This window comes from Trichosurus vulpecula, chromosome 3 (genome assembly GCF_011100635.1).
Source record: "Trichosurus vulpecula isolate mTriVul1 chromosome 3, mTriVul1.pri, whole genome shotgun sequence".
In the NCBI taxonomy this organism is placed as follows: Eukaryota; Metazoa; Chordata; class Mammalia; order Diprotodontia; family Phalangeridae; genus Trichosurus; species Trichosurus vulpecula.
The window spans coordinates 351,403,052-351,430,639 of record NC_050575.1 but is presented as its reverse complement, the minus strand read 5'-3'; the positions used below and the strand labels follow the sequence as shown (position 1 = coordinate 351,430,639).

Below are 27,588 nucleotides of genomic sequence, written 5' to 3'. Positions count from 1 at the left end.
CATTAAGGTCAGGGGTGAGGCAAGGATGGTCATTATCACCATTTCTATTCGACATTGTACTATAAATACCAGTATAGTTATATCACAAGAAAAAGAAATTGAAGGACTAAACACAGAAAAAGAAGAAACAGAACTATCACTTTTGCAAATAATGTGAAGTTTGTAAGCCTTGGGGATGCAGAAGTTGATAATGGTCAGGTTTATTCATGTGGGAAAATGTATTTCTCAGTTGTTGGTTTTAGCAGACTTCTCTGTATTGGCAAGCAATCTCTAAGATAATAGAGATTCCTTTTAAAATAGAATTGTTCTTGTTCATCTCGTCACCAAAAAGGAGAGTAAAGAGCAAACCCCATAGTTTTGCTTCCTTAGTCAGGGGTTATCTTATTTGGGGGGAGCATGTTTCTCCAAAATTCATAATAGTCAGATTTATCCACCTCTTCCATACCTCCCACACTTGACTATGTCCTCCTTGAGAGAAGTGACTATAATTTTTTTAATTTTTTATTTTTTTGTAGTATCCCTAGTGCTAGGTACAATGCTAGGCACATAGCAGGTGCCTAATAAATGCTTGTTGATTATTACCAGTATGACTAATTTCTGGGCCCCAGTTTCCTCATCTATACAATGAGAAGACTGGACTACTTAGTCTCTTACATTTAACCAACTCTAGATTTAACATCCTATGACTTACAAAAGACCCATACTTGTAAAGAGTGACCTTTGCCCTTCCAATCTGGCCCCAGCCTACTTTTCAAGCACACTACATACAGTCCAATCAAACTGCTTTTCTCACCATTCCTTATACAAATGTAATAGATTCTGAAAAGTGGGAACAGATTCTCCTTCCTTTACAGGTTAGAGGAGTAGCCAGGAACCTCATAATTTTGAGTTTTTGCTCATGTCTCTGACCGAAGAAAAATCTCATGGTTTGGGGACAGGAGTGAGACTTGGAAAGGCTTACTGAAAAAAAGTTTGGAACAAGAGAGAAGAGAGGGAGACAGTTTGCTTTTCCTTGCTCAACAGTGGTGACAGCAACAGCAGCCCAGGACAAAAACCTAACAGGGACCATTTTAATAGCAGTGGTGCCAAGAGCAGCAGATGAGACAAGGCTTCCCCTCCCAGGCCCACAGGGATAAGAAGTGAAAACAATGGGGGTGACTAGAGAAGTATCATTACATCTCTTTATCATTGCAGCTGGCTTATGTGGTTGGATCTCTAGCAAAAGCAGATGTGGTGCAGACAGTGTAAAAAGACTCAACTGTCTTTATGTTCCTCCTCTTTGGCTTGACTGACTGGCGCCTGTTTCTGAATTTGTTTCTTTAGTCAACCATAATTTGGTATTTCTACTGACCTAGTTTTATTTCTCCTAAACATCTGTGGTCAGTGTAGACACATGTATTTATTTCCTTGTGTCGATTTGTAAACGGTATGTGTGTGCGGTGGGACAGTTCTGATAGCTGTAGTCATACTGAAGGAAACTGACTAGGATGTTTTCTTCCTAGCCCAGGCATGTTGTTAGGGAACCTCTAACTGGCATATTTTACTAGACATTTATCTGATATGTTGTTACTACCTTATAAATTCCCCAATAGAGAACATTCAAAGAGAAGTTAGTTCCTAAAACTAAAGAGCGTAAGTTTCATCGTTGTTTCATCGTTGAGTCACTGGTGACCTTGGGAAGGAAGAGCCAGAAGAATAACACTGGTTTTGATTTTCAGTTTCCCTTTTCACCATGACCTCCTAAACTGTGCCATGCAATGACTCCTGCTGTTATACATGAACTCCATCTCCTGTCTCCAGGTCTTTGTACTGGATTATCCCCCTGTCTAGAATGTCCTCATCTTCACCCCTTGGAAGTCCATTTTCCTTAAAGCCTCAGCGTAAGCACTGTCTTCTACACAAAGCTTTTCCTGATCCCTCAGCTGCTAGTGCCCTCCTTCCAAATTACCTTGTATCTCTATTATATATATATATATATTTCTATATGTATATATTGTCTCCCTAACTAGCTTTTAAGCTCCCCAAGAGTAGAAACTTTCACTTTTGCCTCTGTACCTTTACGATCCATTTGGATTAACTGGTGATCTCTTTAAAAAAAAAAAAAGGAAAGAAACCAAAATCCTCTGAGAGGATTGAAAGCTATCAGTTATTCATCACTGACCTTTTCTATAAAACCTAGATAATTTCCAGGGATAGAATGGAGTTTGAGGAAGGTGGCAGCTATTGAGAAAAAAGAGAGTTTTGAAGCATGGAGGATGTTAAGAACAAGGAAGGGGGATGGGGATGTAAAACTGGGAAATAAGGCAGACCTAGTTCAGCTGTATCATGTTTTTATCAAATAGCCACTATTCTGAAAACTATTAATACAGGAAAATAAGCCAGATGGGCTTAGCAAACAAACAGTCGAAAGGTACCTTACCCCCAACTTGGGGATTACCAGCACTAGGGCTAGTCAAAAGACCTTAATTCCTACTCCCTTCGGTGAGCTGTTCTAGGTGAACAACTTTGAACCAATTATCTAGCTTCTCTGACCCTCAGTTTCCTAATGTACAAAATGGGGTGATACACTTGTGAATTCTTTGAATGCAAGGATAAGTTTGAAAACTTGGGAGTTGTGGTTTGTCTTGCACCCTTTAAAAGCGCTAAGAAAAACTGTAAATGAGATTATGTTCTTGGTAAAGATGATGTGAGTAAACCAACTCGTTCTTAGATGTGAATGTTAGACAGGAACCTTTGTAAGCAGTGGGGTTGTAATTGGATTTTACTCTCTATTTGGAAAATTTGACCTATAACTCCTAAACAGAACCAGCTTTTCAGACTGGCAGCCGATGGGTTATGTTGTATTCTTTTTCCTATCTCCTATAATCATTAAGTTACATATTCATATTTCCAAAGCTCCAGGCAAAAGCTTAAAAGAAAAACCCCAGATCCATTAATGATTGGTGAATGGCAAGCAGGAAGGAACTGATCTAACAGTCGTTAAGAGTGAAAGATTTAATTCACCTCTAATTGACCTCAGATACCATTTTTTGGTTTGTTTGTTTTTACTGCAGAACAAATGTGATACTCTTTAAGATTATCTCCTAGGATTTATCCTGATTCATTCCCTAAGATATTCACAAAGTAAAAGTAAATGCAGAAAGCAAAAATTATGAAACATATGTGTATATTCAAGTGCAAGGAAATATAAGCAGCAGGGAAAAAAAGCTGAGTTTTTTATCATATGCCTATAAATAAAGAAGTTTTGGTCTAATGGATCACATTTCTCAACATTCTCAGATTGGAAGTTACAGAATGTCAAAGTTGGAAATGATCTTAGAAGTCTTATCTAGTCCAACTTGTTTTCCAGTCTTTAAGCAACATGTTCCCTTATCTTCAAAGGTCTATTGGACATTGCCAACTGGATGTCCCATATGCATCTGAAACTCAACATGTTCAAAACAAGTTGCTATCTTTCCCTGAAACACATTCCCTTTTGAACAACTTTCCTGTTTCTATTGACAACACCACCACAGTCACCAGGGTCATCCAGTTTTTCAACCTCCTATCTTCCCTCTCCCTCCACCACCACAATCAATCCATTGCCAGGTATTATTGTTTCTAACTCCATATCGTTTGCATCACTTACCTAGATCATTACAATAGCCTCCTAACTGGTCTCTCTGATTCCTGTCTTTTTCTTGTCCAATCTGTCTTCCTCATAGCTGCTATATTGATACTCTTAAAGTAAATCTGATATCACTCTACCCAGTCAAGAAATTCCAGTAGCTACTTATTGCCTCTTAGTTAAAATGCTGACTTCTTTGTTTTCTATTCACTGCCCTTCAGTCTGACCTCAGCTTACTTTTCCAGACTTACTTCATATTACTGCCCTTCACATAACTCAATCTTCCAAGCATTTGGCCTATCCTAACAACATTTTATCTCCTGTTGCTGTACTTTGGCATAGACTGTCTCTTGTGCCTGGAAAGTCTCTGTGTCCTCAACGCTATCTCTTAGAATCTCGAACATGCTTAAAGGCCCAGAGCCAAAGGGTCAACTCATTATACGGATGTGATGGAATACTATTGTGTGATAAGAAATAATGAAGGGGATGGCTTCAGAAAACCCTGAAAAGACTTGTATGAACTTACGCAGAGTGAAATGAGCAGAACCAGGAGGATAATTTATACAACAACAATTAACTCTGAAAGACTTAGGAACTCTAATCAATACAACCACAATTTCAGAGGACTCATGATGAAACATGCTAAGTGATGGATTCAGAGTGAAAATAAAATAATATGTTTTACTGATGCATTGTTGGTAGAGTTGTAAACTGATCCAACCATTCTGCAGAGCAATTTGGAACTATGCCCAAAGAGCTATAAAACTGCATACCCTTTGATCTAGTAATGCCATTACTAAGTCTATATTCCAAAGAGATCATAAAAAAGTCAAAAGGACCTATATATACAAAAATATTTATAGCAGCTCTTTTTGTGGTGGGCCAAAGAATTGGAAATGGAGAGGATGCCCAACATGGGATAGCTGAACAAGTTGTGCTATATGAATGTAAAGGAATACTATTGTTCCATAAGAAATGGTGAGCAGGTGAATTTCAGAAAAACCTGGAAAGACTTACATGAATTGATGATGAGTAAAGTGAGCAGAACCAGAACACTGTACACAGTAACATCAACATGGTGCAATGACCAACTTTGATAGACTTACTTCTTCTCAGCAATGCAATGATCTAAGATAATTCCAAAAGACTCATGATGGAAAATGCTATCCACGTCCAGAGAAAGAACTATGGGGTGTGAATGCAGATCGAAGCATACTATTTTCTCTTTTTTGTTGTTGGGGTTTTTTTTTTGTTTTTTCTTTCTCATGGTTTTTCCCTTTTGTTTTTTGATTCTTCTTTCATAACATGACTAATGTGAAAATACGTGTAATATAATTATATATGTGCATAGCCTATATCAGATTGCAGGCTGTCTTGGGGAGTGGGGATGAAAGGGAGAGGGAAAATTTAGAACTCAAAATCTTATAAAAGTGAATGTTGGAGAGAGAACGGAGCTGCGAGGCCGAAGAGCAGCGCGTGCTCTGAGCTCTCCGCCACCCCCTGCCCGCAGTAGCAGCAGAGCCAGACCGCCTGCACTATGGCCGGTTGGAACGCCTACATCGACAACCTCATGGCGGACGGGACCTGTCAGGACGCGGCTGTAGTGGGCTATAAGGCCTCGCCCTCGGTCTGGGCCGCCGTACCCGGGAAAACCTTCGCCAATATCACGCCAGCTAAAGTAGCTGTATTGGTTGGCAAAGATCGTTCGACTTTCTTCGTAAATGGGCTGACACTTGGGGGCCAGAAATGTTCAGTGATCAGGAATTCGCTGCTGCTAGATGGAGAGTACACCATCGACCTTCCTACGAAGAGCACTGGGGGTGTTCCCACCTTCAACGTCACTGTTACCATGACTACCAAGACGCTAGTCCTGCTAATGGGAAAGGAAGGTATCCACGGGGGAATGATCAACAAGTAGTATTATGAAATGGCTTCCCACCTTCGACGCTCTCAATACTGACCCTCCCTGTCCCCTCTTCTTCCCCAAGGCTTCTGCACCATTTCCCTCACCACTGTTTTTTTTTTGGGGGGGGGCCATTCCTCCTCCCACTTGTTGCTGCCAAAACTACATGGGGGGGGCAGGTAGGATGGACGGGCACCCCACCCCTTTCCTTTTGAACCTCCTTCCTGTGTGTAGTTGGGAAGATTTTTTTTTTTGAAAAAAATTTTTGTTGGTTTTTTTTTTCTGGAAACTTATATTGGAATATGAATAAAAGATTTTACTAATAAAAAAAGTGAATGTTGAAAAATAAAAATAAACAAATAAATAAATTTTAAAAGAATATGTTCTTTTCTTTCCCCCCTCCCTTTTTCAGATATGGCTAATGTGGTAATTTGTTTTGCATGACTATACATATTTGCGATTGGCTTTGTTTTTCTCGCCTTCTCAATGGGTGGAGGAGGGGAAAGGAAGGAGAAGAGAAAGAATTTTGAATTGAAAATAAAATAACATTAAAAAAATTAAAGGTGTATCTCCAATACAAGCTTGTTTGTTTTTTTTCCTGATGCCTCCAGTTCTTAGGGCCAAGCTCCTAACCCTAAAATGTTTTGTATATATTTTGCAATTATTTACCTGTGTATGTGTTGACTTCCCTCAATGGGAATGTAAGCTCATTGAGGTAGGGACTGTTTAACCTTTGTCTTTCTATCATTTTTTCTCTGTTTCATTTTTGTCTTTGTTGACCAAATTCCATCGCAATAACTTTTGCGTGGCTGAATACTTAAATATTGATATCAGCGACATTACTATGTGTACTAAAAGTATGGAAACTGATAGGAGAGGTATAGATGTTGCATCCAATGAATATTAGCACTTAGGAATTTGTCAAGAGAATACCTTTAAGAATTCATGCTGCTCTCTTTCGGTCCGCCATCAGCGGGTGGACCCAGTGCCACGATGTAGATTTTCATGAAGACTTTGACAGGGAAGACCATCACCCTTGAGGTCGAGCCGTCCGATACTGTTGAAAATGTCAAGACGAAGATACAAGATAAGGAAGGTATTGCCCCTGATCAACAAAGATTGATTTTTGCGGGCAAGCAACTGGAAGACTACAACATTCAGAAGGGGTCTACCCTTCATCTTGTTCCCAGACTTCGTGGTGGTGCCAAGAAAAGAAAGAAGAAGTCTTACACCACTCCCAAAAAGAACAAGCAAAAGAGAAAGAAGGTTAAGCTTGCTGTTCTGAAGTACTATAAGGTTGATGAGAATGGCAAGATTAGCCGTCTTGGACGAGAGTGCCCTTCTGATGAGTGTGGTGCTGGAGTCTTTATGGCTAGCCATTTTGACAGACATTATTGTGGCAAGTGCTGTCTAACCTACTGCTTCAACAAGCCAGAAGACAAGTAAATGTATATGTGTTAATAAAAAAAAAGTCAACTATTAAAAAAAAAAAAGAATTCATGCTGTTTGCCTTTCACGCAATCCGCCTCTATAAGAGAGTAGTTGGGGGAGGGGTTTCTCTCCTACCTTCCCATCTATAATCTTACAACAGAACTATTTGCTCAGTAGGAGACAGTGCACCTAGCAAAGAGCCAGCCCAGGGAATCAAAGTATAATCAATGGAAGCAGAGAGCCTTGTGGAAGTGATTCTGGAAGCAAAGAGAACCAGCTCTGGATGCAAGACAGAATTAGTACTAGCCATCAGGATTTGAGCTGTGGTGATAAGCAGCCCCAGTGAGGGACCTGCTTAGAAGAGATGCTATGCTTAGGCAGGAGCAGCATGAGGAAACCATGAAAAGAACATCGGAGCTCTGCAGTGCAAGAAGCTTGAGTCGCCTTGGTCACACGTATTCCCAGTATGTGTGCCTCACTAGCCACGTACATTATGTATATGCTGACTTCCCACTGACGCTGTGTATATAAGATGAGAAAATGTACCTCCTTTCCTTCTCTGTAGAGGCATGATGGGTATGAATACCGCATATGCTTTCAGACTCAGTATGCTGAGTGTTGCTGATGGATTTTTCTCCTCTTCATTTTTTATTGTTTGTTATGAGAGATGGCTCTCTCAGGAGGGCTGGGAGAGAGATATATTTGGAAATGAAGATGGCATCAAAATAAAAGATATTAATAAAAACATTTTCCTTAACTGTTTTTATTGGTGATTTTAAAAAATAATATTTTATTTTCCCCCAATTATATGTTAAAACAATTTTAACATTTGGGTTTTTTTACGTTTTGAATTTCAAATTCTATCCCTCCCTTCCTGCCTCCCCTCCCTCCTCCCTGAGATGGTAAGCAATCTGATATCAGTTATACATGTGCAATCATATAAAACACTTCCTTAAAGGAAGGCCATATTGAAGAGAGATGGGGTAGAGTTCAAGAAAATTAGCACAAGATCATCTGCAAATAAGAAAAACTTGCTTTCTATACAGAATCCCTCTTCATTATGGCCTCTGTACCGGAAAACGATTCATGGCAGGGGCAAACACTTTTGGTGAGCATCTGTCTCCCTATTTTATGCTTTGATATAGATATTAATATAATCAAAGGGTCAACAAAAAAAGCAGGCCCTAGGGTTGCATCTTTCAAAGATTTTTATCATATACACTGAGGGCACTTTGATTAAGGGGAGCCCTTAAAACAGTATTTGCTTATTGAATTGTATTTTTTTAAATAATCAACTAACAGTAAGTGGAGTGGGAACTTATATTCTTTCTTTTTGGGGGGTGCAGGGCAATTGGGGTTAAGTGACTTGCCCAAGGTCACACAGCTAATAAGTGTCAAGTGTCTGAGGTCCGATTTGAACTCAGGTCCTCCTGACTCCAGGACCAGTGCTTACTCACTGTGCCACCTAGCTGCCCGAGGAACTTATATTCTTTATTCAGTTTACATGACCATAAGGATTTTGTCCTCTGTGGAAAGAATATCATTTTTGAAAGCCTACCTGTTCTCTTCTACCTTTATCAAGGAGAAAAACACTCCATTTTGAATGCCATAGAGGGACGGAAAAATCCAGGGGTACTAATCTTCAGAGGTGGAGGTCAGCACAACCACCTAGGAGACTCAGGGAAAACCCAAGCAGAGTGGACTACTTTACCCAAAAGTGTAGCAAGGGATGATACCTGGCTCTGGCGCAAAGCTCTAAAGAAAGCTGAAGGTAAGTAAACCAAAGAAGATACTAACCGGTATAAAAAAACTATGGTGGATTAAGATAGCCTCCACCAAAAAACCCACTTTAGAAGGAGAAAGTAACTACATAACAACTGCAAGCAGAGACTCAAAGGAAAAGAAAGGATATACCATAAGGATGAAAGTAAAGCACAAAGATAAAAAATGAAATAAAAGCTTTAGAAGAAAGAATTAGGAAGAGAATAATTTAGAAGGGGAAATGATAAACTTTACCTTGTAGACTCAATTAAAACTAGAATAAACCAATTAGAAATCATGACTCCATGAGACAGCAAAAAGTATTAGGACAAAATTTTTAAATAAAAAAAATAAAAGAAAATATAAACTAAAACAACTGACCTGGAAAATAAGTGGAGAAAAAAATTAGAATATCTAGAATATCTAGGGTATTAATGAAAAGAAATGCTAGAGAAGGTGGCCTACCCATACCAGATATTAAACTGTACTACAGAGCAGCAGTCATCAAAACTGCCTGGTACTGGCTAAGAAACAGAGGTGTGGATCAGTGGAATAGGATAGGAATACAAGATAGAGAAGTCAACAACTATAGCAATGTACTCTTTGATAAACCCAAAGAATCCAGCTTCTGGGCTAATAATTCACTATTTCACAAAAACTGTTGGGAAAATTGGAAAATGGTAGGGCAGAAACTGGGCATAGACCAATATCTTACACCATACACCAAAATAAAGTCAAAATGGGTTCATGATTTAGCAGTAAAAACTGATACTATAAGTAATTTGGGAAAGCAAGGAATAGTTTACTTATCAGATTTATGGAAAAGAAAAGAATTCATGACCCAACAAGAGATAGAGAGCATTACAAAATGCAAAATGGATAATTTTGATTATGTTAAATTGAAATGTTTTTGTACAAAAAAAGCCAATGCAACAAAAATTAGGAGAGAAGCAGAAAATTGGGAGAAAATCTTTACAACTAGTATCTCTGATAAAGGCCTCATTTCTAAAATATACAGGGAACTGAGCCAAATATATAGGAATACAAGCCATTCCCCAATTGAGAAATGGTTAAAGGATATGAACAGGCAGTTTTCAGAGGAAGAAATTAAAGCTATCTATAGGCATATGAAAAAATGCTCTGGATCACTACTGATTAGAGAAATGCAAATCAAAACAACTCTTAGATACCACATCTCTCCTGTCAGATTGGCTAAAATAACAAAGCAGGAGGATGATAAATGCTGGAGAGGATGTGGGAAAATTGGAATATTGTTACATTGCTGGTGGAGTTGTGAGATGATCCAGCCATTTTGGAGAGTAATTTGGAACTACGCCCAAAGGGCCATAGGAATGTTCATACCCTTTGACCCAGCAATACCACTTCTAGGGTTGTATCCCAAAGAAATCACACAAGAGGGAAAGGGACCCATATGTACAAAAATATTTATAGCGGCTCTTTTTGTGGTAGCCAAGAGTTAGAAATTAAAGGGATGCCCATCAATTGGGGAATGACTGAACAAGCTGCGGTATATGAAGGTAATGGAATACTATTGTGCCATAAGAAATGGGGATGATACGGACTTCGTAACAACCTGGAAAAACCTACACGACATAACGCTGAGTGAGCGGACCAGAGCCAGGAGAACATTGCACACAACCACAGATATATGGATTCCATGAGGACCAACCCTGACAGACTTCGCTCTTCTCAGCAACGCAAGGTGCAAGGGACCCACAATGGAGAATGCTATCTACATCCAGAGAAAGAACTGTGAAGTTTGAATGCAGATTGAGGTACACTACATGCTCGCCTTTTTTTCTTCTCTTTTGTTTTTGTTTTTGGGGTTTTTTTTTTGGTTCTGTTTCTTCTTTCTCATGATTCATTCCATTGGTCATAATTCTTCTCCACAACTTGACCAGTGCATAAATTAATTCAATGCAAAGTTATACATGGTAGTTATATGAGATTCCATGCCATCTTGGGGAGAGAGTGGGGAGGGAGGGGAGAAAATCTGGAACTCAAAATTATGTAGAACTGTGTGTTGTAAACTAAAGATAAAAATAAATAAATAAATGAAAATTTTAAAAAAGAATCATTAGAGTTCCTAAAAAATAAGATTATTTTTAAAAGCCTGGATATCATATTTCTAAAATATTAATTAAGCTTGGTTAAAATTTTAATTAATTACAATTGCCCAGATCTATTACAACCAAAAGGCAAAATGAATATAGAATCCACTATCACCAGCTGAAAGACATTTCAAAAGGAACCAGTCCAGGAATTTAATGGGCAAAATCCAGAGTGAGCTTCTATACAAATGAAAAAATACTGCAAGTTTCCAGAAAGGAGTTCAAATACCGTGGAAGATAGTAAGGTTCACACAAAACCTGGCAACTTCTACCATAAACAGAAGAGATCTTGGAAAAGGGCAAAATAGACACAACCAAGAATAACTTGCCCTACAAAGCTGAGTATAATCCTTAAGGGGGAAAAAATGAATATTTAATGGAAAAGAAAATTTCAAGCATCTGTGATGAAAACACTAGAACTAAGTAGGAACTTTGAAATACAAACAGAAGGGTCCAAAGTAACCTAGAAAAATTGTCTATGGGGGCAGCTAGGTGGTGAAATGAGTAGAGCTCCAGCAGCCTTAAAGTCAGGAGGACCTGAGTTCAAATCCAGCCTCAGACACTTGACACTCTTACTAGCTGTGTGACCTTGGGCAAATCACTTAACCCCAATTGTCCTGCCTTCCCCCCTCAAAAAAATAGTTGTCTATATATGTAATTGAATTAGTCTGCTATAAGAAAGGACAAAAAGAAAGAAAGAAAAGAAAAGATGATTGTAGAGAATCCTTTATAGTATAAACTAATGTAGAGTGAAGAAAAAATCCCAAGAGAATAATTTATATAAAGACAATAACATTGTAAAGAAAAATGACTTTAAAAAACTTAAGAATTCTGGTCAATGCAATGATCAACTATGTCATGAGAGGATTTATGATAAAGCATGTTACCCATTTCGTGACAGAAGTGATGGACTTAAGGTGCAGAAAAAGACATATTTTTTAAATTTAACATAGCCATTCTGTGGATTCACTTTGCTTGAATATGCTTATTTGTTAAATGGTTGGGTTTTTTTTCTTTCTAATTTTTAATTGGTTGGGAGTAGAGGCAATCGTGATGCAAAAAAAAAAAAAAAAGATCATTGAAACATTTTTTTAAATGCACAGAACAGAAGAAAGTTCAGAAGGAAGCACAGAAAAGCAGGACAATTTGGAAAGTATTGTGTGAAATTTACGTATACTCCTTTTCCAGAGAAAGAACTGATGGAGTCTGAATGCAGATCTTTCTTTATTTTCTTTATTTTTATGGAGTTTTTTTTAATCTGTGTTCTTTTTCACAACATGACTAACACGGATATATGTTTCACATGACTGCACATGTATAACTTACATAAAATTACTAGCCTTCTCAATGAGAGAGGAGAGGAGTAAGGGAGGGAAAGATTTTGGAATTCAAATTTTTTTAAAACAAATGTTAAAGAAAATTTTACATGTAATTGGGGAAAAATAAAATATTAAAGTTTTTAAAATTTTAAAAAGACATTTACATATACTTTAAAAAATTTTTATTTTAGACTCAAACACCAGAACACAAACACAGAATAGAGAAAAGAAACAAAAACATACCATAAACTTAAATATTAGAACTTAATTACAAAGTAACAGAGGAAAAAATAAGCATGTCATGTGCAGAGGATTCAAAATATGTAACAATAAATTTTCATTTCAAGAAAGCCTTCATGATAAATGCTACACATTGTGTTGAGAGCTGTCCATCTTTTCTTTGATTTCTTGTAAGTTTTCTTTTGTTCTCTGCTGTGTATTTTTTTACTTTGCTCTTTTTTCCCTCCCCCCCTTCCCCCAGAAGGCTACAATTAAGTGCGTATATATTTCTCTATAGCTATAGCTATATAGATATATACATACATATATAGACATATAGATCTATATAGATATATATATATACATATATAGACATGTACTTTTCCAAACAAATTCTATTCCTGATCTTTGTTTTTATGTTTGTGCATATCTCTTGTTTCCTATCCCTCCTGACTCCTCTACTTTACTTCTACCCCCTACCTTGCCCTCCTATTACTTGCCTACCCCCTCCATGGATCCCTCCCCTATCTTCCCATTCCCATGAATCTAAACACCCTTTTATAGTCCCCTATGACCTATTCCCTCACCTTCCCCTCTAGAGATCCCTCCCTTATCCTCCCATTCCCATTGATCTAAACACCATTCTATACCCCCCTTTTACCTATTCCTTCACCCTCCCCCTAAAGATCCCTCCCTTGTCCTCTCCCTTCTTACTGTTTTATTTCTTCTTTTATATTCTTCTAAATATATATGTATTGTTCCCTCTTAAACCCATTCTTGATGAAAGTAGGTAACCAGAACTACCAGTTCTCCTCCCCCATCAAATTCCTCTTTATCAATTCTTCTTGCACCTCAGTTGTATAAAATACTCTTTTTAGTTGTTCCTAAATGGTTTTACTTTTTAAATTCATATCATCCTCAGGTTTACCCCAATCTTTCTTTTGAACTACCCAATTATTAATAAGAATCTTAGATATACATTTTGCACTTTACATATATAAAAAGTAAACTGTCTGTCCTTACTGAATCCCCTGTAATCAGTCTTTGGTATGTACCATATGATTCTCTTGGCATTTGTATGTCAAATCTTTTATTAAGTTCAGGTTTTTTTTAAACAGTCTTGAAATTGTTGATCAAATATCCATTTTTTTCATTAAAGATTATGCTTAACTTTGCTGGGTATGATATTTTTGGCTGGAGCCCTAGCTCTTTTGCTCTTCAATATATAGTTTTTCAAGACCTGAGGTCCTTTCATGTCTCTGCTGGTAGGTCTTGTACGATCATCATATTTAAATTGCTTTATTCTTGTTGCTTTTAATATTTTACACTTGAGCTGGGGGTTTCAGAATTTGACTATGATATTCCTATGAGTTTTCCTCATAGGATCTCTTTTTAAGTGGTGATCAATGGATTTTTTTCTATTTCTACTCCACCCCCCCCTCCTTGTTCTAATGCTTCAGGGAAATTTTCCTTAATGATTTCTTATGTTATTGTATCAAGATTCTTTTTTTGATCACAGCTTTCAGTCAGTCTGATTATTTTTGTTTTCTCTTTTTGATCTATTGTCCAGATCTGTTGTTTTTCTTATAAAATGTTTCACTTTCTCTTCTATTTTTTCATTATTCATATTTTGTTTAATTATTTCTTGATCTCTTATAATTTCACTGGCTCTGCCTTGCCCAATTCTAATTTTAAAGGTTCATTTTCTTCCTTAAGATTCTGGATCTCCTTTTCTAGTTAGTTGACTCTCCTTTCATAATCTTCTTGTTTCTCTTGGATTATTCTCATTTTTTTTTGGTTGTTCCTCCATCTCTGTCTTTTGATTTTTAAAGTCTTTCTTAAGATCTTCTATGAATACTTGTTGGGCAGGTAACCATTTGATGTTACTCTTTGGGATAGAAGGGGGTTTTCTTACTTCAATATCCCTTCTGAAGATGAACCTTGTCTTCTCTATTCCAATAATAGCTTTCTATGGATGGATTCTTTCTCTTTTTACCTGTACATTTTTTGTGGTAATAGCTTAATTTTTGTAATCACCTCTAGTCCTGGAGTTTGGGAAATGGTACCTCTTGCCCCAGATCTTCAGTTCTCCCCTCCAGCCTGGAACCAAAGCCAAACCTCCAACCTCCTGTAAGTGCTCACAGCCAGGAGCTTTTTGCCCCACTGCTTCTGCACTCGCTGGGCCTGTGGTGGTTCCTTCTCAACCCCACTGGTCTTCGCAGCACAGCTGGGTCTGGTGCTCCTCGTTAGCAGAGGTTCCCTCGATCTTCCAGGGCCCAGATGCCTAACTCCTCTCACTATCTTGGGGTGAAAAGTTCCTGTGGCTGGGGCCTAGGCAGCCTCTCAAACCAACTAACCCCATGACTTGACGCTTGTTGTTTAAGCAGATTGCTGCTTGTTGTTAAAGTGAACCCTAACCAGGAGGTGCTTACTCTTCACCAAGACCAAACCTCATCCTGGGATTTTTCTTCCGATCTTCTCAAATTGTCCCAGGAAGGCCCGGGGTTATGCCCCTATTCTTACTTATTTTTACCCGCACTTCATTCACCCGTTTTATCTCTTTTGTGGGAGCAAATCTTGAGAGCTTGGAATTTTCTGACCTACCCTTCCATCTTCCCAGAATCCTCCCCTACATAAACTTTTAAAAAGGCAAAGCATTTGAAATGGAGAAGGTTTTATTTATAATCCTTTTGTATTCTGCAGAATATATGGAAATACTAATTTTTGTGTGTTCAAGTTCAGGATAAGAAATATTTTTCAAATAAAAGAATTCCTACCTTTCAAAGACTAATTCAAACACTACCTCCTTTGTAAAGCCTTCTTTTGTAAAGTCCTGCTCCCACCAAGACATCAGTTATGTACCTATTATATATTTAGTTTAATTGTAATTATTTGAATATATATCTTATTTCCCTTCTTGACTTTAATTTCCATAAGAGCGGGGGCCTCTTTTTTCATCTAAACTTTGTAAATCTCCTCGTGCCTAGCCCAATGTTCTCCACACCTAATAGAAAGTTGATGAATGTCACTGAATTGAACCGAATTGGTAAATGCAGGTCCATACCTCTTAGATGGCCATTTAAAAAAATTAAGTAATTATTTGGGCACTGCTCTGTCTGGCAGTTCTTTAATCAGCTTCTTATAGGCAAAAACAATCTAAAAAATGACTTTCATTCCATTTTTCAGTCTTCTCTTAGCTAATTTGGATTATTTTTCGAGTTTGAATCCCTACAGACATAAAATAGGGACTCCTTTTTGCTTTTTTCCAGCACTTCAGTTTTTGCTTATAATTTCCTCCAACCAGAGTCATATATTTCCCTCTAAAGCCTCAGGAAATTGTTACTGGAGAGGCCTGTCAAATTCACCTGTAGTATCAACCTAAACTATTACCCTTCCCAGTAAGTCCAATTTTTAATGTATTTTCAGGTGGGGAAACACGGACGAGAATGACCCAGGATAAAAAGTACGCAGGGGTGGCAATCTATATCAATGGAATCACCATACCCCATGAATTCAGGAAAGAATCCAAAGGGATTTCCAATCCCCAGGAATTGGCTAGAATGTACTCTGTACCAACTATTTGTGAGTTGAGCTCCAGCTTAAGCTGGTGCCACACTGCCTATATAATTGTCCATAAAGTGCTAGCTCATGGCTCATTTTATATATCATTAAGCACAGACCTTTGTTTGGGGGCAAAATCTTCTCCATGAAAGTCTGAGGAAACTTGAGTTTTGGTTTAATAACCAAACCGTGTTTAATAACCAATAAACCAAGATTCGATAAACAAAGGATAAACATAATAACCTACTAATAAATAGACCCTATTGACAGAGTCACATTTACAGCAATGACTGACATAGAGAGAGCAAACAGTTACCAAAAGACAGGGTAGCTGATATTAAAAGAAACTCTGCTGCAGTTTGAAACGGAGGACATTTTTCTCACAAATAATCTCAATATTAATTCTACAATGTCCTTGGAGCAAATAACACATCCAGCAGCAGGTGGTAGAGTACACTCTATACAGTGTGCTCAGAAACCTGAACAGCTTATAATCCACTGATGACTTGTCCTTCTGGAAAGAAATTTGATTTGATTAAAATTTAATTTGGTTAAAGAAATTCATGTGGATGCTAAAGTCAAGAATACTAAATCAAGGAGAGAAATATCACCCTTTCTTCTTAAATTCCACAGTGATTATGGGAGGGACACCAGGATCTGTTGGGTTGTTAGAAGGTGTTTGTGGTTCTTGGACTCACCATGCACCCCATTTACTATTCTAAGGTCAAGGTCTTGAACCCTATAGAAAGTATTAGGCTCCCTTTGATTCAGCAATACCATTCCTAGGGCTGTATCCCAAAGAGAGCATGCAAATGGGAAAAGGACCCACATGTACAAAAATATTTATAGCAGTTCTTTTTGTGGTGGCCAAGAATTAGAAGTTGAAGGGAGGCATCAATTGGGGAATGGCTGAACAAGCTGTGGTATATGAATGTAATGGAATATTATTGTGCTATAAGAAATGATGAGGAGGCCGACTTTGGAAAAACCTGGAAAGATTTATATGAACTGATGCTGAGTGAGGGGAACAGAACCAGGAGAACATTGCACACAGTTACAGCCACATTGTGTGATGACTAACTTTGATAGACTTGGCTCTTCTCAGCAATGCAAGGTTCTAAGACAACTCCAAAAGGCTTTCCAGAGAAAGAATTATGGAGTCTGAATGCAGATTGAAGCATACTATTTGCTCTCTCTCTCTCTCTCTCTTTTTGTTTGGTTTCATTTCTTATTTCTCACAATTCTTATTTCCCACATTGGTTATAATTCTTCTATACAACATGACTAAAGTGAAAATATATTTAACATGAATGTATATGTAGAGCCTGTATCAGATTGCATGATGTCTGGGGGAGGAGGGAGGGAGAGAAAATTTAACACTCAAAAGCTTGTAAAAATGAATATTGTAAACTAAAAATAAATAAATTTTAAAATTTAAATTTAAAAAAAGAGAAAGTATTAAGTCTTGGTCTATTCCACCGCCACAGATGTACCCTAGAGACAAAATTCCAGGGAAATTAGAAGGCGCTGACCTGTTTAATAGAGGAAGTTCTGCTATCTGGGAATTTCCTATACCAATTATATCATAGGTCTAGTTCCTAACCCACATTTCTGTTTTATAGTTGTGAAAACTGGGGCTGAAAAAAAAACTGAGGCTGATACATGCTCAGTAACTTGCTAGTCACATAGCTGATAAGTGTCCAAAGCATGATTCATATTCATTCCAAGTCCAGTGTTCTATCCATTTTTGTTGTTTAGTCGTGTCCGATTCTTTGTGACCCCGTTTGGGGTGGTCTTGGCAAAGATACTAGGGTGGATTGCCATTTCCTTCTCTACCTCATTTGACAGATGAGGAACTGAGCCAAACACAGTTAAGTGACTTGCCCAGGGTCACATAGCTAGTAAGTGTCCAAGGTCAGATTTGAACTCAGAAAGATAAGTCTTCCTGACTCCCAGGCCAGCACTCTATTCACTGTGCCACCTGGCTGCCTGCCCCTTCCTTTGTCTATAAACAGTCTTAATTCTTTCCCATTTCTCCTTCTTATACCTAGCCATCAGGAACATCCCACTTGGCCTGACATTTTAGAATTCAAGTAGATATTTTACTACAGTGATCAGCAAGTCATATATACCCAGTATGGCTATAGAATCCAGTCCTGTCAATTTAGGAGAAAACCTCTGAATTTCTTTGATTTTAGACTATTCTCTGTTGTGTTGCCTTTGTTTCTACCTCCAGGCCAAGCTCAATTCCTATGAAAAACAAGAACACAAGTTCCTTCTGGGCTTCAGATTTTTCATCATACTTGACGGAGAGCCAGACTTGAAACCAAGAAGTCCTGGGTTCCAGTCCTTCCTCTCATAAATACTAGCTGTGAAATTACTTAACCTTGCAGTGTTCTAAGCCACTTGTTAGGGAGACAGGTGAGGACACTGGTAGCGGGAAGTTCCTCACCTGGGAGCTCCCTATGCCAATTAAATCACAAGCCTAGTAGTATCACTATGTATGTATATATATATATATATATATATATATATACACTTGTATTTGTATATATATTTATATAAATATATATTTATAGCACTTTATGATTCAAGAAGCACTTGATATATATTGTCTCGGTCCCCACAAAAAGCTAGTGATATAGGTGCTATTACTCTTTTCACTTCACAGAAGAAGAAACTGAGTTTCAAAGGAGTTACATGATTTGGCTGACCAGGGTCACGTAGCTAAGTACCGAAGGCGGGATTTGAACCAGAACAGTATCCAGTATCTCATGCTGAAACTCCTCTTGATGATCTCTAAGGTCCTTTGTGGCTGTGAAATTGTGTGGTTCTTTCTCACTGTCTAGCTTCCTACTTTCCTTTCTTTTTCACAGGGGTCCTTTAACCCTTTTGGACTATAAGCTCCATGGTGACAGGAACATTGCAACCTGGTTCATCTTTGTAGACCCACTATGTAGATCAGAACCTCATATACAATAGGTGGTTAATGAACGTCTGTTGACTTCAATTGAATCATTTACTGACCTATTTCCTACCAGTTTCTGACAAATTACAGGTAAAAACTTAGAAAATCCTTACCCTAACATAGGAAATATACAAGAAAAATACATAATTTAAGGGCAAGGGTACAAATCATATCCTCTAAGCCTGACTTATCATGTAACAAAAGCATGTGTAACCCACAGATGTCACTGTGCAGAGAAATATGAATGACTCATACTCATTCCTCACACCCTCCTCTCCAGGGAAAGGATCCTCCCAGACCAAGCCTGCCTCCACCTCCCACGGGGGCTGGATAGAAGCAAGACAGCCTTTTAGAACCACCTCCTCTCTCCTCTCCCTCTCTCCCTCTCTTTTCCTCCTCCTCCTCCTCCTCCTTCTTTTCTCTCTCTCTCTCTCTCTCTCTCTCTCTCTCTCTCTCTCTCTCTCTCTCATAGGGCCCTTGCCTAAGAGATAAGATCTCCTCCCCTATCCACTGGGACTTGGGAACTTTTTCTGTCTCCACAGTTACCAGAGAAAATTAACACCTTGTCATTTCACTCAAACCTCCCCATCTCATTGATTGCTCTCAGTCATCTTCACAGTATCATTATTCATTTTGTCCCCTAAGACTCTATCTTGTGCCTCCTCTTCTTTCACAACTTTTTCATAAGTGTGCTCACTGGATACATTAAAAAATTCATGTTATCCAATCTCAAGTAGGCCTTTTATTCTTCCCTAATTGGGCAGGTAGGCAGCACAATGAGTCCAGCGCTGGGCCTGACTGAAGTCAGGAAGGCTCGTCTTTCAGAATTCAAATCCAACCACAGACACTTACTAGCTGTGTGACTCTGAGCAAGTCACTTCATACTGTTTGCCTTGGTTTCCTCATCTGTAAAATGAGCTGGAGGAGGAAATGGCAAACCACTCCAGTATCTTTGCCTAGAAAACCCCAAATGGGGTCACAAAGAGTTAGACATGACTGAAAATGACTGAACAACAACAAATTGATTCTTGGTCTTATTCCCCACAGAAACTATTCTAAACCTTCTCTTCCTTCTTCAAGCCACCCATATTTTCTCCTACCCTCTCTCTCTGTTAAAGAATTTTTATCTTGTTTTACCAGTAAAATTGAAACAATTCAACAGGAGCTCCCTCTTTCCCCATCCTCTTCAGCTCAAAACTCCTTAACATCATCTCCTGCTCTCTCTTCCTTTCCCCCAAGTCCGAACCCTTCTCCTTGCCAAGGCCCTTTCCTCTGCATATGCACTTGATCCTATCTCTCCTGTTTCCTCCATCAGATTGCATCCTCAATCCTCCTCCTATTCTCTCAAATCTTCATCCTTCCCTACTGCTTTCCTATAAGTTCAAGTTCCCATATCATTAATCAGTATTCATTATGCTCTTTTCTTGTGGTTCCATGTGGTAGGGGTATGCCCCAACTGCTACATGAGTCATAAGAGGAAAAAGATGAGAAATCAAGGTTGAATAAGTGCATCCCCTGCTATTGTAAAAATTAATCAAAGGAAACATTCTACTGGTGGTAGGTGATAGTTACATTCATATAAGGATAACTTTTTTTCACCTCAAAAATTAAAATCAGTCAACTAGTCATGATTTGGTGTTAACTATGTGTCTAAGAACTAGTAGGGGATACAAAAAGAAGAGAATGTGCTACTCTTTCCTCAAGCAGCTCATGATCTAGTTGGGAAGATAAGACTTAAAAAGAAGAAGTAATTGAAGAACAATATGACATTATGAGATCATATGATTTATATGATATGCCCTGATAAATTCAGAAAAGGGCAAGATTAACAAAAGCTCATGTGGTCAGGGAAGGCTTCATGAAAAATGGAGACAAGAAAAAAACAAACAAAAAAAGAAGTGTCAAAATATTTTTAAAATAACGAGTCACATTATAAAGGGGACAGACACTTGAGCTGAATCCTAAAAAAATTGATTAGGCAGGTAGAAGGAGAGTGGATGCTCTTGCAAAAGAGACAACATGAACAATAATGTCACATGTCTTGTCTCTATTCCTATTCTTTATTGTTATGGTTTTCACCCAAATGTTTCTGTTCTGTTAGTTCAGAGTATGTACAGGAGTAAAATATTTCAGCTGCTTCCATTCATTTGTAATTTTGTCAAATTTGTGTTGAGATATATATATATATATATACATACATATATATATATATATATTTATTTTTAGTTTACAATACTTGGTTCTACATAATTTTGAGTTCCAGATTTTCTTCCCTCCCTTCCCCCCTCCCTCCCCAAGATGGCATGGAATCCGATATGAATCCATCTACACACTAGTCAAGTTGTGGAGAATTATGACCAATGAAACGAATCATGAGAGAGAAGAAACAGAACCAAAAAAAAAAAAACCAACAACCCAAAAACAAAAACAAAAGAGAGGGAAAAAATGGCGAGCCTAGAGTGTGCCTCAATCTGCATTCAAACTTCATAGTTCTTTCTCTGGATGTAGATAGCATTCTCCATCATGAGTCCTTTGGAGTTGTCTTTGTACCTTGTGTTGCTGAGAAGAGCAAAGTCTATCAGGGTTGGTCCTCACGGAATCCATATATCTGTGGTTGTGTACAGTGTTCTCCTGGCTCTGCTCCGCTCACTCAGCATTATGTCGTGTAGGTTTTTCCAGGTTGTTATGAAGTCCGTATCATCCCCATTTCTTATGGCACAATAGTATTCCATTACCTTCATATACCACAGCTTGTTCAGCCACTCCCCAATTGATGGGCATCCCTTTGATTTCCAATTCTTTGCTATTACAAAAAGAGCCGCTATAAATATTTTTGTACATATGGGTCCTTTTCCCACTTGTGTGATCTCTTTGGGATACAACCCTAGAAGTGGTATTGCTGGGTCAAAGGGTACGCACATTTTTATAGCCCTTTGGGTACAGTTCCAAATTGCTCTCTGCAATGTTTGGATCAGTTCACAACTCCACCAGCAATGTTTGAATTTTCCCACATCCTCTCCAGCATTTATCATTTTCCTGTTTTGTCATTTTAGCCAATCTGACAGGAGAGATGTGGTACCTAAAAGTTGTTTTGATTTGAATTTCTCTAATCAGTAGTGATTTAGAGCATTTTTTCATATGCCTATAGATATCTTTAATTTCTTCTCAAATTTGTGTTGAAAAAATGTTGTGCTGGCAGCTCGGGTATTATCACTGGCAGCCAGTCAGCAGTGGCCAGAGTGCTGACCTGTCAGGAAGACCTGATTTCCAATACTGCTTTACATCCTGGGCTGCCTGCCTCTGTTTCTTCATATGTAAAATGAGAATAATAGTATCTACTTCCCTTGGTTGTTTTGAGGATAAAGTGAGTTAATATATGTAAAGTGTTTTGCAAGCCTTAAATATAGTGCTGTATAAATGCTAACTATTGTTGCAATAATTATTATTAGAGTTCAGCTTTAGATATCATTTTTCTTTAAAGGAGATAACCTGGGGTCAAAAATTCAGTTTTGAGAAGCAAAACTTGCCACTGATAACTCATTATTTTGATTAAATACATACAAATGTTATCTGACTCAATGCTTATCTTACTTATAATCATCTCACATTGTTATGATTCTTCAGTGTTTTGATCTCAAATGCTGGCATTAGCTTTGAAATGCTAATCCTGAAACTGAAATTTACCTCTTTATTACTACTGTCTTTTGTACCCATTACTGAGAAAATAGCAATAAGGTAAGAATAATTATGTATCAGGAGCAGATACAAAATCAGGAGCAGGTATCAGTTTAGTACCTCAATAAAGCCTGTGGCTTGGATGAGCACAGCTCTTTGTGCTGAAATACTTGGTCAATGGCCCAAAACTCAGGAACAGTTAGGTGGTGCCGTGAATAGAGTGCCAGAGTTCAAGACACTTACTAGTTTTGTGACCCTGGGCAAATCACTTAATCCTGCTTGCCTCAGTTTCCTCATCTGTAAAATGATCTGGAGAAGGAAATGGCAAACCATTCCAACATCTTTGCCAAGAAAACCCCAAATGGGCATGACTGAACAGCAACAAAACCCAAATCTACTTCCTATTATGGCCTCTTGCCCAGTAATCTCATTAAGAGAGGCAGGTGGGGTGGGGTGAGGCATTAAGCATTGTTGGCTCAACTAATGCTTTCTCACTCGTTGGTTCTTTCAGATAAGATGTGTTCCATATTGGTGCTATGGAGCACTTCAATGCAATGCAACCAGAGCACCTGTTAAGTGCCTTCTATGTTCTAGAGTCTAGACACTGGGGATTCAAAGACAAAAACAAAACAGGAAGAAACAAATATGCATGTAAGTACGAAGTATTTAGGAATTGCTAGGTGGTGCAGTGGATAGAGTACCCAGCCTAGAGTCAGGAAGACTGGTCTTTATGAGTTCAAATCTGGCCTCAGACACTTCCTAGCTGTCACTTAACCCAGTTTGCCTCAGTTTCCTCAGCTGTAAAATGAGCTGGAGAGGAAATGACAAACCACTCCAGTATCTTTGCCAAAACCCCAAATGGGGTCATGAAGAATCTGACTGAACAACAACAAAGTATTTACAAAGTTAACACAGAGCAATTTGGGGTGGGATTTGAGGTATGGGGAATCCCTGAGAATGGAGAAATCAGGATAGGTCTCATATGGGGGGTGGCATTTGAGGGAGTTGGGGTTCCAAGAGGTAGAGGTGAGAAGGCAGTATATTCAAAGAGTTAAAGACAGACTGTACAAGGTGGCATGTGCCAGTTTGACTAGAATATAGTGTCTGTAGTGGGAAGTAAAGTGAAATTAACCTACAAAGATAGGTCAGAACCACTGTGAAGGACTTTAAATGCCAAACATAGGACTTGACATTTTATCCTAGAGGTAACAGGGAGCTATAGAAGTTTCTGAAACAAAGAGTAGTATGGTCAGATCTAATCTTTAGGACTATAAATTTAGCAACTGTGCTGAATGGATTAGATCAGGGAGAGACTTGAGGCAAGATCAATTAGGAGGCTATTATAATAGTTCAAATGAGAGGTGATGAGGAGTTAAGGTTAGGAAATTCCAACAAAACTTGTTCACATCCTCTAAAGGAGTAGAGACAAAAAAGTTTTCTTTATACTCTCTTTACCTTTACAGGGTACAGTGGAGCATCTCTCATTTTCACAAGCTTTATAATTTGTCAACAGGTCACTCAGAGAGTGAGCCACTCAAAGTTTCAGTCTTTACAAGCTATGAATGCAACCATTCCAAGTGTGAAAAGGGCAAAACATTAACATCTCAGGGTCTCTGTTACCTAGAGAGTTCTATTGATCAAGTATTCATTGGCCAATTGCCTGCTACAAATAAAACCAAGTCCATTTTAACAGTCACTCTTTTTTTTTTTCAGTTTTACTTTATGTTCAGGTCAGAATGCTCTCTCTGCTACTTCCTCTCCCACCACTCACCCCAATAAAAACTAAATCTCTGTTAACTATTATGCACCGTCAAGCAAAACAAATTACCATATCAGCTATACTCAAAAATAAATGAAAGAATGAATGAAAAATTAAATAAGAATTAATAGATTAACAGAGACAGACAGACAGACAGATGGATGGATGTCTCAAACTGCACTCTGAGTCTGTTACCTCCATGCTTCATCATGAGACCTCTGGAATTGTGGGTGGTCACTGTGTTTAGCTATAACTCATGAACTTAGCAAACAACATGAATATCCACTGGGTGGGAATCCATCCTGATTTCACTAGAACACTTGCTTAAAATATACTGTCCGGAACATTATTCTTATTCCTTCCACAGATCTATCTATGCGTGTGGTTAAAAGAATTATACACCCATATGTCTATATGTGTGTCTCTAGCTGGTTAAAAGGAGAAAGAAATCATGTGAGAAGTGAAGGAAAGACAGGCTGAATGGCTGATTTGAGGCTATACAATCAGTTGCACTCTCCTCACAACTAGAATACAAGTTTTGTGCTTTTGCCAGAATTCAGCTCATTTAGTCTTAGGTTTCCTATCAGAGAAATAGGGAGACAGAGAGGGAAACCATGAATAAGTTATGAACTAAGTCGACATAAAAGATAACATACAAAATAGTTTGTTTTAGAAGCCAAAATTTATTATTTACATATTCAATTCTCAAAGCTATACAGAATATTTTACAAGTCTGCAAACAATATATAAAATCAACATTCTATAAAAAACTATAAACTATTTAGTAAAGAACTAAAAATTGTGAAAAGCTGCAACCACCACCATTATTATTTTTTTAGAGCTGATTAAATATTGAATGCACATTTATGTACTTATGGAGACCTAACATATGCACAGAAGTCATGATGAGGGATGAAGAGAATGGAGATCTTCAGCACCATCATGCACCTTAGTGATCGTGCCCTGGACTGATCAGCAAAATCTTAATAAAATGAGCTGCTTTGAAGAATTTTTGTTAGAAGATAAAATCAGAGCCCCTTTTAGCAGCTCCACATATTTATGAAACAATAAAATGTTCCTCTTGAAGTCTAAGCTATACTACAACCATTACAACTCAGGTTTTTTCTTTTCAATTTGTTCGTGTTATATTTGGTCCTTGGAAAATGGTCTGCATATACCTGTAATACACACTGTGACCATTAAGATAATTAGAGACTTTATGTACATTGGAGAAAAAAAAATCAAACTTACAACACATGCATTTTTAAGGACTGAAGATACTCTCCCTGATTATGTGGCCAATGGAATAATGGCTATGACCTTTCCATTCAATTTGATTGAATCCGATTCTCTTTAACGACCAAAACTAAAGAAAAACATACATCCCTCCTCCAGCAAACCTTTGAATATTGAAAATAATCTTCATTGGCTCTTTAGAAGATTAACAAGGAACAAGCTCTTACTCTTTTTTCTCACCTCTACACATCTCATCAGCTTTGTCTCCAAATCACCTCTAGTTAGGCATACAGCAAGACTGGCATGTTTATAGGGTAGACATTTTCTCATTTAAGGCAAATATCTGTGTTGCATGTACACAAAAAGCTTAAACTATTGAGAAACTGCTAGCAAGAACCTGTATAAAACTGAAAACCAAACTAGAGTTTAATTTTAATAAAATATTCACCAGAACTGTGATGTTGGCTAGATATTATCAATATGTTTTATGCATAAATGAATATTCATAGAACTTTTCTCAAAATATCTATATCAGAAATATTCTAGATTTTTTTAATTTAGAAAATAATGTTAGAAAATTAAACATCCTAAAATTGCAATAAGGCTCTCTGTTGTAAGGCTCCCCTTGATATAAGGCTACTTTGACTTGGTTTCTAAAAATAGCAAAAATATGTACTAAACATAAAATGTATGCACTCACATAAATTAAAGAAAAAAGGTGGTAAGTTTAATTGTCAAAACTAAATTTATATTCAAAGCAAATTAAGAATATGTCAGATATGAATTACATTTTGTGATATAAAATAAAATGATAACAACGTAAAAATTTTAAGATATGCAAGGGAGTAGTAACCCTCATTGTACCACAAACGTACCTTTACATAACCTGGCATCCATTTACATTTTTAAAAATCTATATTCTTAAATCTTTATAAAACTAAATACTTTTTTAATGGGGTTAGAAGTATTCTAAATTCTTCTTTGGAGAGAGGTTGACAAAATGAAAGATTGATAAGCACCCAAGCCCTCAGGAAATCTGATGTATTTGTTCATTAAACTTCAGTTTGGGACACTAATTGCTAAATATAGCCTACTCAAATTATCTTCCTGATTTCAACTTCTACTCCTCTTCATGGTTTTTAGGCAAATAATCAATGTAAATGTTGACACAATTATAAATTCTAATTCCACAAAAACCTCTGAGGACAATAAATCCTATTCATTTTCACAAATTTGTTCCCTTCAAATGAAAATAAATGACACCGATTACATTTAAATACAGCCTGCAGACTAAAGACATGGTATTCTTTTAAGACATTTGATAAGGAATTCACTTGTTTTTGCTAACATAATATCAAAATAATCAGGGGAGACACAGCTAGTCATTTTCGTGTACTAATTCAATTCAATTCTTTGGAAAAGTTGGGATGGTGATTATGACTGGTCCTATAAGTTCAGCAGTAGAGGAACTCCCAGGAGAGGGAAATCCCTTTAGCAGTACAGATTAATACTTTCTCAGCAACTTACAGTCTTAGGCAGTTGTGCATGAGCACTGAGACGTTGTGACTTGCCCAGAATCTCACAGCCAGTAGGTATGACAGGCAGGATGTGAACCAGTTTTGCCCAGCTTCAAGACTGACTCTCTATTCTCTATGTTATTCCGCTTCTCGGTCAGTTTGGAAAAGTTCAATAGATGGAAAATGACAAGAAATTGTCTTTAAAAATCAGTACATAAAATAAAAACTAAAAGATACTGAATTATAAAGTATTATTAGAGTGAGTGAATATAAAGATTCCAGATCTGATCAGTTATAAAAATTCCAAATTCAATAAACTTGGCAATAATAATTATATACAACATGAATAGCAAAAAAACTAGGCAAATCCTTTCTTAATGTTGTTGTAGGAAAAGTCAAGAAGACTTAGGTTCCCTCTACGTATGTGGCACTTCCCACAGAGATAATTGGGCTACCAATCTATAAAGTGAAAAATCCAAAGTTGTACCACTCCCACACTT

The 27,588-nt window shown here is 37.6% G+C and overlaps 1 protein-coding gene and 1 pseudogene across 1 annotated transcript; both read left to right on the top strand.

Moving 5' to 3' along the window:
* Positions 1-5,144: 5,144 nt before the first annotated feature.
* On the top strand, positions 5,145-5,525 carry LOC118844974 (profilin-1-like). Its single transcript, XM_036752992.1, has one exon. It carries the CDS (start codon positions 5,145-5,147, stop codon positions 5,523-5,525), a length of 381 nt encoding a protein of 126 aa, XP_036608887.1.
* Positions 5,526-6,503: 978 nt separating this feature from the next.
* On the top strand, positions 6,504-6,973 carry LOC118843751 (annotated as a pseudogene).
* The last annotated feature ends 20,615 nt before the right edge of the window (positions 6,974-27,588 follow it).